Source organism: Topomyia yanbarensis, chromosome 3, assembly GCF_030247195.1.
Source record: "Topomyia yanbarensis strain Yona2022 chromosome 3, ASM3024719v1, whole genome shotgun sequence".
Classification (NCBI taxonomy): Eukaryota; Metazoa; Arthropoda; class Insecta; order Diptera; family Culicidae; genus Topomyia; species Topomyia yanbarensis.
The window spans coordinates 180057077-180070077 of NC_080672.1; the positions used below are offsets into that span (position 1 = coordinate 180057077).

At 43.0% G+C, this 13001-nt stretch overlaps 1 protein-coding gene across 1 annotated transcript in view; it reads right to left on the reverse strand.

Annotated features, from left to right (window-relative positions):
* Nucleotides 1–4692: 4692 nt before the first annotated feature.
* Nucleotides 4693–13001, reverse strand: part of LOC131687436 (uncharacterized) — a 29450-nt gene continuing 21141 nt past the window's right edge. Inside the window, exon 5 of the mRNA XM_058971517.1 lies at nucleotides 4693–4778. Within this exon, the coding sequence (XP_058827500.1) occupies nucleotides 4693–4778 (86 nt within the window). The remainder of the gene's footprint in view (nucleotides 4779–13001) is intronic.

The window sequence follows — 13001 nt, forward strand, 5'->3', positions numbered from 1 at the left end:
TGAAGTGTAAATAGTTTTTCTTTTGCTATGTTCGTCTAAAACCCATATGAAACCACAAAAGGTTATGGGCTCAGATAGTTTCCAAAACAATTTCGATAATTTAGTGTAAACAGTTGTCGCGATGGTCGATGAAGATCGAGTTGAACGTTTTCACCTACCGCTGTTTGATGGGTCCAATTTCTCGTCATGGAAATTCCGTATGCAGGTGCTATTGGAGGAGCACGACCTGCTGGAATGCGTTGAAGCTGATGTTGCTGACGTAGAGGCGTTGAAAGAAGAACAGCGAAAGGAAAGCAGCGAAAGGAAAAGGAACGCACAAAGTGGGTGAAGAAAGAAAAGAGATGTAAAAGTTTGATCATTTCACGAATTCACGACTCCCAGTTAGAGTTTGTGCAAGGAAAACGCACACCGAAAGAAATCTGGTCGGCGTTGAGTAGAGTCTTCGAGCGACGTAGTATCGCCAGTCGTATGCACCTGAAGCGACAGATGCTGGCGTTGCGGTATGAAGGCGGTTCTCTTCAAGATCATTTTCTTTGCTTTGATCGGCTAGTGCGTGAGTACCGAGGAACGGGAGCGGAAATGGAAGAACTGGATGTTATTTGCCATCTTCTTCTCACTTTGGGTGCTTCGTTTGACACCGTAGTCACTGCGCTGGAAACAATGCCAGAGGCGAATTTAAACATGGAATTTGTAAAATGCCGCCTCTTGGACGAGGAAACCAAGCGAAAGGGTATCTGTCGTGACAATGTGAAGAATGAATCAGCTGTTTTCGTAAGGTTCCAAGCAACTGAAGAGCAAGAAGAAGTTTAAGTGCTTTGGATGTAAGAAGGAGGGACACAAATTGTCCGATTGTCCCACCAAAAAGGTAGCGAAAAGTGATGAAAAAGTTCGCGAAAAATATTCATCGAAAGCACACTCAGCAGAGGCTGAAACGAGCGGTGTTTGTTTTGCTGCTGCAAGCGGCGAGGCTAAAAATAAGAAAAAGTTTTCCGAACAATTCCGTGTGCCGTGGTTTATCGATTCGGGCTGTTCAGACCACATCGTTAATAATAAAGCTTTGTTTACAACTCTGAAGCCGCTGAAGCGTCCGGTTGAGATCGCGGTCGCGAAACATGGTGAATCGATAGTCGCTAAACATGCCGGTACGATTGTGGTAGTATCCAACGTCAACGGTACGGGAGTAAAATGCACTGTGAAGAATGTTTTGTTCGTACCAGAGTCGCGCTGCAATCTTTTCTCTGTTGTTAAAGTTGACGAAGCGGGAATGAAAGTGACATACGAAAATGGCCGAGTAGCAATACATCGCGGATCGGAAGTCGTCGCGATGGGTTCGCGTTGCGGTAAGTTGTATCGTCTCGATTTCTATACGAATATGTGCAGTGCAAGTGACTCTTTGATGACGTGTGGATTAATCCCAACGAAATTGGAATTATGGCATCGTCGGTTCGGCCATCTAAACGCGCGAAGCCTCGAGAAACTGATTTCGGGCGATATGGTTACAGGGCTCGAGCTTACCGGTGCGAAAATGAACAAAACTGTTGTATGCGAGCCGTGCGTCGCGGGGAAGCAGACCCGGAAATCGTTTCCGGAGCGCTGCGAGAAGCGTTCGTCGCGTGTGCTAGATCTAATCCACTCGGACGTTTGCGGGCCAGTGTCACCTGTTGGTATTGGGGGAGAACACTATTTTGTTACCTTTATCGATGACTGGAGTCATTTTACCATGACGTTTTTGATGAAAAACAAAAGTGAAGTGTTCGATTTGTTCCAACAATGTGAAGCGATGGTCACAGCAAAATTCGGCGTAAAGATTAGCCGATTGCGGTGTGACAATGGAGGTGAATACCGTAGTCAGAAATTCGAGGAGTTCTGTCGGAAAAAGGGAATACAAGTTGAATGGACGGTTCCATATACGCCCGAACAGAATGGTGTTAGCGAGCGGATGAACCGCACTCTCGTAGAGCGTACACGGTCAATGCTTGAAGATTTGGGAGTTAGCAAGCGGTTTTGGGCACCGGCTATCCAAACGGCTACATATTTAGTAAACAGATGTCCGTCTAGATCGATAGATGATGGTGTGACTCCCTACGAGTTATGGGAGGGTAAAAAGCCAAATGTCTCGAAACTACGCGTGTTCGGATGCACGGTCTTTGTTCACGTACCAAAAGGGCTGCGACAGAAAATCGATGCGAAGTCATGGAAAGGTGTTTTCGTCGGATACGCTATTAATGGCTACCGTATTTGGAACCCAAAGTTGAAGAAGATCGTACATGCCCGAGACGTGGATTTTGTTGAAGAAGAGCACGGTCAGATAGACATCAAAGTCGTCCAGTGTGATCATGCTGCCCCCAGCAGCAGCGGTCGAAAAGGATACGCCAGAAGCCGCTAGAGATGCGAGCAGCAGTTCTGCTGAAGGATCAGACGAAGCATTTTCAGAAGAGTCTGATGACGAGTTTAATAGCTTTCATGAAGAGGATGGACCGGGAGAGTACATTGACCCGGTGGTTGACACAAATTCTGGAAGACCACAGCGACACAGATTTCCTCCGGTTTGGCTGCAGGATTACAACGTAGAGTACGCGGCGTGTGCATTGAGTGCTGTGAACTACGTTCAGGATGTACCAAAGTCGCTTGCGGAGGCCAAGAAAAGGGACGATTGGTACAAATGGAAGAAAGCCGTCGAAGAGGAAATTAATTCTCTGAAGAAGAACCAGACTTGGAGTCTATCACAGCTACCACCAAACAGAACACCGATAACTAATAAGTGGGTGTTCAAGGTTAAACGAGGAGTGAATGGAGAACCCGATCGTTACAAGGCTGGATTGGTGGCGAGAGGTTTCAGTCAAAGATACGGTTTTGACTACTGTGAAACGTATTCTCCTGTGGCGAAGTTGGATACACTAAGAACGGTGTTGGCTTTGGCAAACAGAGAAAACATGGTTATCCACCAGATGGACGTAAAAACGGCTTTCCTAAATGGGCAGCTTAAAGAGGAGATCTTCATGATGCAACCCGAGGGATTCGACGACGGGACAAACAGAGTATGTCGCCTGCAGAAGTCAATATATGGTCTGAAAGAAGCATCAAGATCGTGGAACGATCGTTTTCATGGATTCGTAATTAGCCGGATGGGTTTCAACTGCAGCCCGAATGATCCATGCCTGTACATACGAACAATTGGAGACGAAACGGTCATTATTGTGCTATATGTGGACGATGTTGTTGTGGCAGGGACTTCTCTGAAGGCGGTGAAAATGGTGAAGCGTTGTTTTTCATCCGAAATTGAGATGACGGATATAGGTGAGATTCAGAGTTTCTTGGGAATGCGGATCGATAGAGATCCCGAAAGAGGAGTATTGCGCATCAGTCAACGTCAGTATCTGGAGGATCTGCTTCGACGATCTCATATGGAGGACTGCAAGCCGGTATCTACACCTATTGAGTGTCGTTTGAAACTGCCTAAAGGTGATGAGCAGAAACGTACGACACAGCCGTACCGCGAGCTTATTGGTTGTCTAACGTATGCGTCGCTTACAACAAGGCCAGATCTGTCAGCAGCAGTGAATTTCTTTAGCCAATTTCAAAGTTGTCCAACTGATGAGCACTGGACCTACCTGAAGCGTGTGTTGAGATACATTAAGGGGTCACTGGACATCGAACTGATGTATCGAGCTGATTCGAAGGCAGCGCTGGTTGAGATTTTCTCGGACGCGGATTGGGCCAACGATCCTGTGGACCAACGTTCGGTTAGTGGATGTTTGTTCAAAGTAGCTGGATGCTGCGTCGGCTGGATGACCAGGAAGCAGCAAGTAGTATCACTCTCGTCAACAGAAGCTGAGCTGAACGCATTATGTACGGCTGCGTGTTACAAGATTTGGTTGACTCGACTGCTCAATGATTTGGGAAAAGAAACCAAACAGCCAGTGTGTTTTTATGAGGACAATCAGTCTAGGATAAGGATTGCGGAAGACAGCAAAAACCACGGGCGCCTCAAGCATGTGGACGTAAAATACCATTTTCTACGTGACTTGGTGAAAGATGGTCGAATTTGCATCCAGTATATTTCGATGAAAGACCAACAAGCAGACATGATGACAAAGGGTCTTCCAGCGACAGTTCTTCGTCGTCATCGAGCTAATGTAGGTTTGGTTAGTTGCTGCGATTGAGGAGGACTGTTGGAATAACAATCCTGGCAACCCTACCACTACATGCATACTGGTTTCCTATCCACACCGTTCCACATTGATTAACCTTTATCCAAATAAACAAGACGCAATTAAAGTAAAACGTGTTTGATGAAGTGTAAATAGTTTTTCTTTTGCTATGTTCGTCTAAAACCCATATGAAACCACAAAAGTGAATGTTTCAGTTCCAGTTCTACTTTGAAACTCCTATACAAGATAAAACGCTCCTGAACATGCCCTTATTATGTCGCGGTCGTTATAAAGCACATTGATTTGGGATGATATGACTTCCACGATATCGACTGCGACATAAGCTTCGAAAGCGAATGTACGTCTTAGTCTCCTGAACCTTATCACGTATTATGTCATAAGATCCGAAAACGAATGTGCATTCTCACACGAACACACGTGACAAATTCAATCGGGTCTCCTACAATGCGGATTCGTACTACGCGGATTCCTACTACGTGGTACTCGCCTAGTAGGAATTCCATAGCTTATAGGATTTCGACTAATTGGGGCTGTGGTCGAACATTTCGTCTGCGTTCACATTTAGCGCCATACTTTCTTCGGCAAAGTTGTTGAGCTTACTTACACCTACAATTTAGAGCAATTGGTTAGCCAATTAGTTAAGAACTGTGCCACCAGGGGTGCTATAAAATGGAAGTAATAAATCAAACATCTCGTCGTAAATCCAACTATCATTGAATTGATATAACATAAAATATATTTATTTTGAAAGCTGTTGTCTCAGAAAATTTTGTCCAGGAACTAAAGAGTTTCTGAATGATGGAAATAATAGCTTAGAATTGTCCCACAAGGCGGTGTTAGTGCGAAATATCACAATTATGAACAAAAAGGCGTTACTGAGCATGCATTATATTTCAAATTTCAAATCAGTGGGTCGAGTAGTGCCTGACGGCGAATAGATAATTCCACCCACTAGGTGGTGCTAGAGAGAAAGCAACTTCCAGTACATGTTGGGTGACGCTCTAACTCAAAAGTTTAATGTTTAGGAAATTGATGTAAAGTTTCTGAGGACGACAAGAGCTGTTTGATGAAGCAATTATTAAACTGGATATCGCCCGCTAGGCGAAACTAGTCAAAATTGGTAGGGGGTCAAGGATCACTATCACTACCGTATGGTCACAGATTAGTTTGGAATACATCCACTATACGGGGCTAGTGAGCGTACCAGATTTTAGCACATGATGATGATGTATTTCAAAAATCTAGTAAGTTAGGACGATGATGTTTTCAGTAATGTTCCTGAAAGATCCAAATTAAATTGAAATTGACCCGCCAGGCATTCGTAACCCAACTTTGTACCGGGAAACAAGTGCTTTTTGTTCTCTCCGGTGTGGTTTAATTTTTTCGGTAGTACGAAGGTGCTTGCTGTGGCAGAGGCTGCAGTAAAGCATTACTAATAAACAGTCCCGCGAGTGATAATTATTACCTGCGATATCGGTTAAAGTAGTGCAGTGAAGTGCGTTACTAAACAGTTTCTTGCCTGGAAGACGGCTTTGTTTAGACGAGCTATATCAGCTCTCTACTGTGTGAAGGTCACGCGGGTGACGGATAAAACAAACGAAGGATCAATTCACCTACCAGCTCGTCAGGAACCAACTGGTGAAGTGTTTCGTTTTTTACTTTTCTTATCGATTTTTTTATTATTGTTTTTGATTTTTTATTTTGATTTAAATTAAATAGTGCGGTCGAGCGTGTTGCTCCCGTAACAAAATGGAACAAACAGAAGGATCACCCTCCGAAGACGAATATTATGGGGAAGAAGAACGTTTACCTGATACTGAGACAGATAATGTTATGGTCGATCCACTTTCCCCCAATGTCTCACAGCCCCCCCGAGTCAAGGTTTACCAGGATGGATCCGCTGGTCCTTGGGTGGTATACTTTCGGCCCAAAAATAAACCGTTAAACAGCATAACTGTTGCACGGGAGCTGACAAAACGTTACTCGGCCGTAACCGAGATTAAAAAGGTTCAGTCAGATAAACTGCGCGTAGTCGTTACTGACTTGAAACAGGCCAATGATATCGTTAGCAATAGCCTCTTTACGCTGGAGTATCGCGTCTACATCCCTTCTCGTGATGTGGAGATCGACGATGTGGTAAGTGATGCGGGTCTAACTATCGATGATCTGATGAATGATGGGGCTGGCCGCTTTAAGGATCCTAACCTTCAATCAGTTAAGATTTTGGAGTGCAAGCAATTGCACTCAAAGTCCATCGAAGACGGTAATTACTATCCATCAGACTCGTTTCGCGTAACCTTCGCCGGATCTGCACTTCCGAGCTACGTTGAAGTGGGAGGAGCTCGTCTACCTGTACGCCTGTTTGTACCGCGGGTCATGAATTGTTCCAATTGCAAGCAGCTAGGTCACACGGCCACCTACTGTAGCAACAAGCAACGGTGCGGTAAATGTGGGGAACGCCATGCGGATGATACTTGCAGTAGGCCCGCTGAGAAGTGTGTTTACTGTGGGGAGAATCCGCATGCACTTTTGACATGCCCAACGTACAAACTTCGCGCGGATAAACTGAAGCGATCCGCCAAAGATCGCTCCAGACGCTCTTACGCAGAAATGCTTAAAAGAGCTGTTCCACTTATCTCCGAAAACCCATTCGCTCTCTTGCCAACTGACGATAACGCCTCTAACGACCCTTGCGAGGGGCATTCTTTGGCTCCGCTTGGAAACTCTAGGAAAAGACCTAATCAAAACTCACCTGAACTTCCTCGTAAGGGTCCTAGGTTGTCCCAAACAAGGGTACAAAATAAAAATAATTCATCAAATGGAAGTGCTGGTACAAATCCGAAGATAATACCTCCTGGTTTTGGGAAATTGAGATACAACCAGGAGTTCCCAGCACTCCCAGGGGCACCAAAAATCCCAAGTGCTCCAATTTTACAGTCAGAAACTCAACCTAAAACGGGATTCCTTAAATTTTCTGACAATGTGGACTGGATATTCACAGCTTTCAACATTACCGATCCTATGAAAAGCTTGCTGGTTGCTATTCTACCAACAGTAAGAACATTTTTAAAACAGTTGACTGAACAATGGCCCCTCCTTACAGCGATCGTATCCTTCGATGGCTAACTTATTAGACGGAATCAGGGATCTGATCACTGTTTTACAGTGGAACTGCAGAAGTATTATCCCCAAAATTGATTCATTAAAACACTTGCTAAATTACAATCATTGTGATGCATTTTCCCTATGTGAAACATGGCTAACTTCTAATATAAACCTCAACTTCCACGATTTTAACATTATCCGCTTGGATCGAGAAGACTCATATTGGGGGGGGGGGGGTACTTTTAGGGATCAAAAAGTGCTACTCCTTCAATCGAATCAACCTCCCTTCGACACCAGGCATTGAAGTTGTCGCTTGTCAAACAACAATCAAAGGCAAAGATCTTTGCATTGCTTCTATTTACATTCCTCCTAGGGCCATGATGGGATATCGAAGATTCTCCAACGTGATTGAACACCTTCCCTCGCCCCGCCTGCTTCTTGGAGACTTTAACTCTCACGGTACGGGGTGGGGCTGTCTATACGACGATAATCGATCTTCGACAATTCAAGACCTTTGTGACAACTTCAATATGACAATTCTGAACACAGGGGAAATGACACGGATTCCTAGACCACCTGCGCAAGCAAGTGCACTGGACATATCTTTATGCTCGACATCACTACGGTTAGATTGCATGTGGAAGGTAATATTTGATCCCCACGGTAGTGACCACTTACCAATTGTAATTGCAATCACCACTGGTTCAAGACCATCGGAACCAATCAATGTTCCCTTTGACCTCACACGAAACATTGATTGGAAGAGCTACGCTGCTGAGATATCCAAAACTATCGATTCAACACAGGTACTTCCCCCGGAGGAAGAATATAAGTTTTTGTCCAACTCGATTCTCGATAGCGCGATTCAAGCTCAGACGAAACGAGTACCCGACGTGAACACCCAAAAACGTTCTCCCAACCCGTGGTGAAACAAAGAGCGCTCAGACGTGTACGCGGAGAAAGCTGCCGCGTATAAAACCTTCCGGATCGACGGGTTAGTTGCTAGTTATCGAGTGTACGCGATATTAGAAAAGCGAATGAAAAATTTAATGAAAGCTAAGAAACGCAGTTACTGGCGCCGGTTTGTCGACGGGTTAACAAGAGAAACATCGATGAGCACTCTTTGGGGCACGGCCCGACGTATGCGAAACCGAAACAGTACTAACGAGAGCGTGGAATATTCAAACCGTTGGATATTCGATTTCGCCAAGAAGGTTTGTCCGGATTCCGCCCGGCACAGAAAATCTACCGCGCCGCGTCGCCTTACAATACCGCGAACGAAACATCGTTTACAATGGTGGAGTTCTCACTTGCTCTCTTATCATGTAACAATAAAGCCCCGGGGCCAGATAGAATCAAATTCAACTTGTTGAAGAATCTGCCAGACTCTGCCAAAAGACGCTTGTTGAATTTATTTAATAGGTTTCTTGAGGGTAACATTGTCCCACATGACTGGAGACAGGTGAGGGTCATCGCCATCCAAAAACCAGGAAAACCAGCCTCCGACCACAATTCGTATCGTCCGATTGCAATGCTGTCCTGTATCCGGAAGTTGTTCGAGAAAATGATCCTGTTTCGGCTCGACAATTGGGTCGAAACAAATGGCTTACTGTCAGATACACAATTTGGCTTCCGCAAAGGCAAAGGGACGAACGATTGCCTTGCGTTGCTCTCAACAGAAATTCAAATGGCATATGCTAACAAAGAGCAGATGGCATCAGTATTCTTGGATATTAAGGGGGCTTTCGATTCAGTTTCGATCAACATTATTTATGAGAAGTTGCACCAGCATGGTCTTTCGCCAATTTTAAATAACTTTTTGCTAAACCTGTTGTCTGAAAAACAAATGCATTTCTCGCATGGCGATTTATCGACATCACGATTTAGCTACATGGGCCTTCCCCAGGGCTCATGTCTAAGCCCTCTCCTCTACAATTTTTACGTGAATGACATTGACGAATGTCTTGTCAATTCCTGCACGCTAAGGCAGCTTGCAGATGACGGTGTGGTCTCTATTACAGGTCCTAAATCCGTCGACTTGCAAGGACCACTGCAAGATACCTTGGACAATTTGTCTGCTTGGGCTCTCCAGCTGGGTATCGAGTTCTCCACGGAGAAAACTGAGCTAGTCGTATTTTCTAGAAAGCGTGAACCAGCGCAACTACAGCTTCAATTAATGGATCAAACTATTGCTCAGGCTTCAACATTCAAATATCTCGGGGTATGGTTCGACTCTAAAGGTACCTGGGGATGTCACATTAGGTATCTGAAACAGAAGTGCCAACAAAGGATCAACTTTTTCCGTACAATAACTGGAACATGGTGGGGTGGCCATCCAGGAGACCTAATCAGGTTGTACCAAACAACGATATTATCAGTGTTGGAGTACGGATGTTTCTGCTTTCGCTCCGCTGCGAACATACACTTCATCAAACTGGAGCGAATCCAGTATCGTTGCTTGCGTATTGCCTTGGGTTGCATGCACTCGACCCATACGATGAGTCTCGAAGTGCTGGCGGGCGTTCTTCCGCTGAAAAATCGATTTTGGGACCTCTCATATCGATTGCTCATTCGATGCGATATTCTGAACCCATTGGTGATTGCAAATTGCGAAAGGCTTGTCGAGCTTAATTCTCAGACCCGATTCATGTCCTTGTACTTCGATTACATGGCACAGAACATCAATTCATCTACGTATAACGTCAACCGTGCTCATCTCTTAGATACTTCTGATCCAACTGTATTTTTCGATACATCCATGAAGGAAGAGATTTGTGGAATTCCGAATCATATTCGCCCACAAGTGGTCCCAAATATTTTCTATAACAAATACCATCAAGTCGACTGCGCCAAAATGTTCTACACTGACGGATCAATTCTCGACGGGTCCACAGGCTTCGGTATCTTCAACGAAAATCTTGCTGCCTCATTCAAACTCAATGATCCTGCTTCAATTTACGTCGCAGAATTAGCTGCCATTCAGTATACTCTCGGGATCATTGACACCCTGCCCTCAGACCATTACTTCATCGTTTCGGATAGTCTCAGCTCCATTGAGGCCATCCGTGCGGCGAAGCCTGGAAAGCACTCACCGTATTTCCTGGGGAAAATACGGGAATATCTGAGTGCTTTATCTGAAAAATCTTACCAGATTACCTTGGTTTGGGTCCCGTCACATTGTTCTATTGCGGGCAATGAGAAGACGCACTCTTTAGCCAAGGTGGGCGCATTAGAAGGCGACACTTACGAAAGACTAATTTGCTTCAACGAATTTTTCAGTATCTCTCGTCAGAGAACACTCGATAGTTGGCAAACCTCATGGAGCAATGGGCATCTGGGACGGTGGCTACATTCCATTATCCCGAAGGTATCAATGAATGCTTGATTTAAGGGGTTGGATGTGAACCGTGACTTTATTCGTACGATGTCAAGGATCATGTCCAACCATTACTCGTTTGACGCGCATCTCCGTCGTATAGGGCTTGCTGAGAGTAATCATTGTGTTTGTGAGAACGGCTGTCACGACATCGAGCATGTTGTTTGGCTGTGCGCAGAGTACTGTGTTGCCAGGTCCCAACTAATAGATTCCCTTCGGGCCCGAGGTAGATCACCCTATGTGCCAGTCCGGGACGTCCTGGCAAGCCGTGACCACCCCTATATTTTTCTTATCTATATCTTTTTAAAAACCATTGATGTTCAAGTTTAATACATTTTACCCTCTCTCATTCACAGTAGAATCTCACCAACCTATCCCTGTATCTACAATATGGCATTGCTTCACGAGTCTTCCGTGCATACCCTTTTTGATAACCGTCTATCCAGAACATCATGACATACCGCACATGCAGATGAGTAAAGCCATGTCAAGTGATCCTCGAATTTTTCGCAAAATCACCGATCTTCATGAGGTATATTTTATTGTATAGGGATTATGGTGATTAGCTTTTGGTATAAATATTTCGTTACAATTCCTTTTCTTCTTTAAGATATTAACCCTTAAACTTTATTGCATGATAAAATTGAAAATTTTATATCTCAAAAACTACTGAAGATAATTCAATGAATTTTTGCACGCTTATGGAATGATATTTGCACTATCTTATAAAAATATTTTTGCTTTATAATTGTGTGAATAACGGTACTTTACATCTATTTAAAATTTTCAATTGTATCTTTTTTTGTGTTCTTCACGCTAAAAATTTTCAAAACTTATGTCAAATTATGCGAAAATCTTTCATCTTCAATAATCTGTATTGATAATTTTTCATTTTTGTTCCTATCGAGAGTTATAGAGGATTTTGTAACAGTGCGCTCTTTCAACGCACGGCCCACTTTGATGCAACCCGCGAGAACGTACATATTGGCAACGCCGCACGTCGCAATGTCCTAATGCGCATCGCTTTGAAGGAGCGTATCTCAAGTAACAATTGAAGTTTTATAGCACGGTACAAGTGCAATCTTAGTTTTATTTTAACTATCATAAAACCTCCATTGTTACTAGTGATCTCATGCTCAAAATTGGCATCTCTGAGATTAAAGCAAAAAGACAAGCTTTTCTTTATGGATAATTGAAAGTGTTGTTTTCTGAGTAATTTGCATGCTCTTTAGCGTTATTATATTGCTCAAGAGTTATTTAATTTTCTGTCACTCAATACCTCGGACAAGTGCGCTCGGATGTTGCCAGCAGTTGAGCAGTGGGCATGTTTTAACCTGCGTTGGCATATTTTTTCGCAAATTGACATACTTCACCACGTTTTATTTTCAGTTGGTTCTGTCTGAGAGGTAGCACGGTATATTGTGGTGAGAAAACGTTTTGACGTTTGTTTTTGTTTCGATCGCACTTGGGAGTTACCCATATAGAGGCAACTCGACGAAGTGCTATATTATCTCAAGATAGACAATATTTGCTCGAAAAAACATTCGATTGATTTATGTTATAAATATGGGTCGATCACACGAATGATGTATTCTGTTAAAAGAATTCATAAATATGTTCGTCATATCTTGTTTTTGTGGCATCCATGTGGAGTGATAAATTTAAAAATTATATTGGTCAACACATGTGTAGCATATGTCATAATGGGCGCAAAAAATGCAACGAAAATATTAACATGAACAAAACACAATTTTCCTTAAATTTTCAATTTTACATCCCATGTTTATAGTAATGGGTTCCTCTATAACGCGTTTAAAATATAGGAAAATTTACACGTTAAATTTTTCTTCTTATAGTGTTTGCCAAAGTAATGGAACTGGAATATTCGATGACTCAACAGGTATATGCGGAAAACTGTAACGATGATTTTGAAATAAAGATCGTTGATGATTAATTAAAATTCGACAAAAATAAATAATATCTTACTAGAACTTGGAGAACCACCAATTAACAGAATTAACAGATGCAATAGTGATAAAAAAAACCCCAACATCGATGCGATTGAACAACAGATTTTATGTAAACTTTTTTCAAAAGACACATCGTTGTTTAAAGGTAATATCACTCGGAGAAAATAAAAATGTGAAATAAAATGCTGTTGGCATAAGATTTTCCACTTTCATATATTAATGTTGTAGACTAAAAAAGAATTTGGATATAACGTAGATGTATATTGACTAACAAAAGTGTTTTTAAAGATGTTAATTGTTAGTGGCGTTAAATTATAATAATAAAAAATATATTAAACAACTATAATTTTTGTTGTGCACTTCAGTCAAAAAAAATTA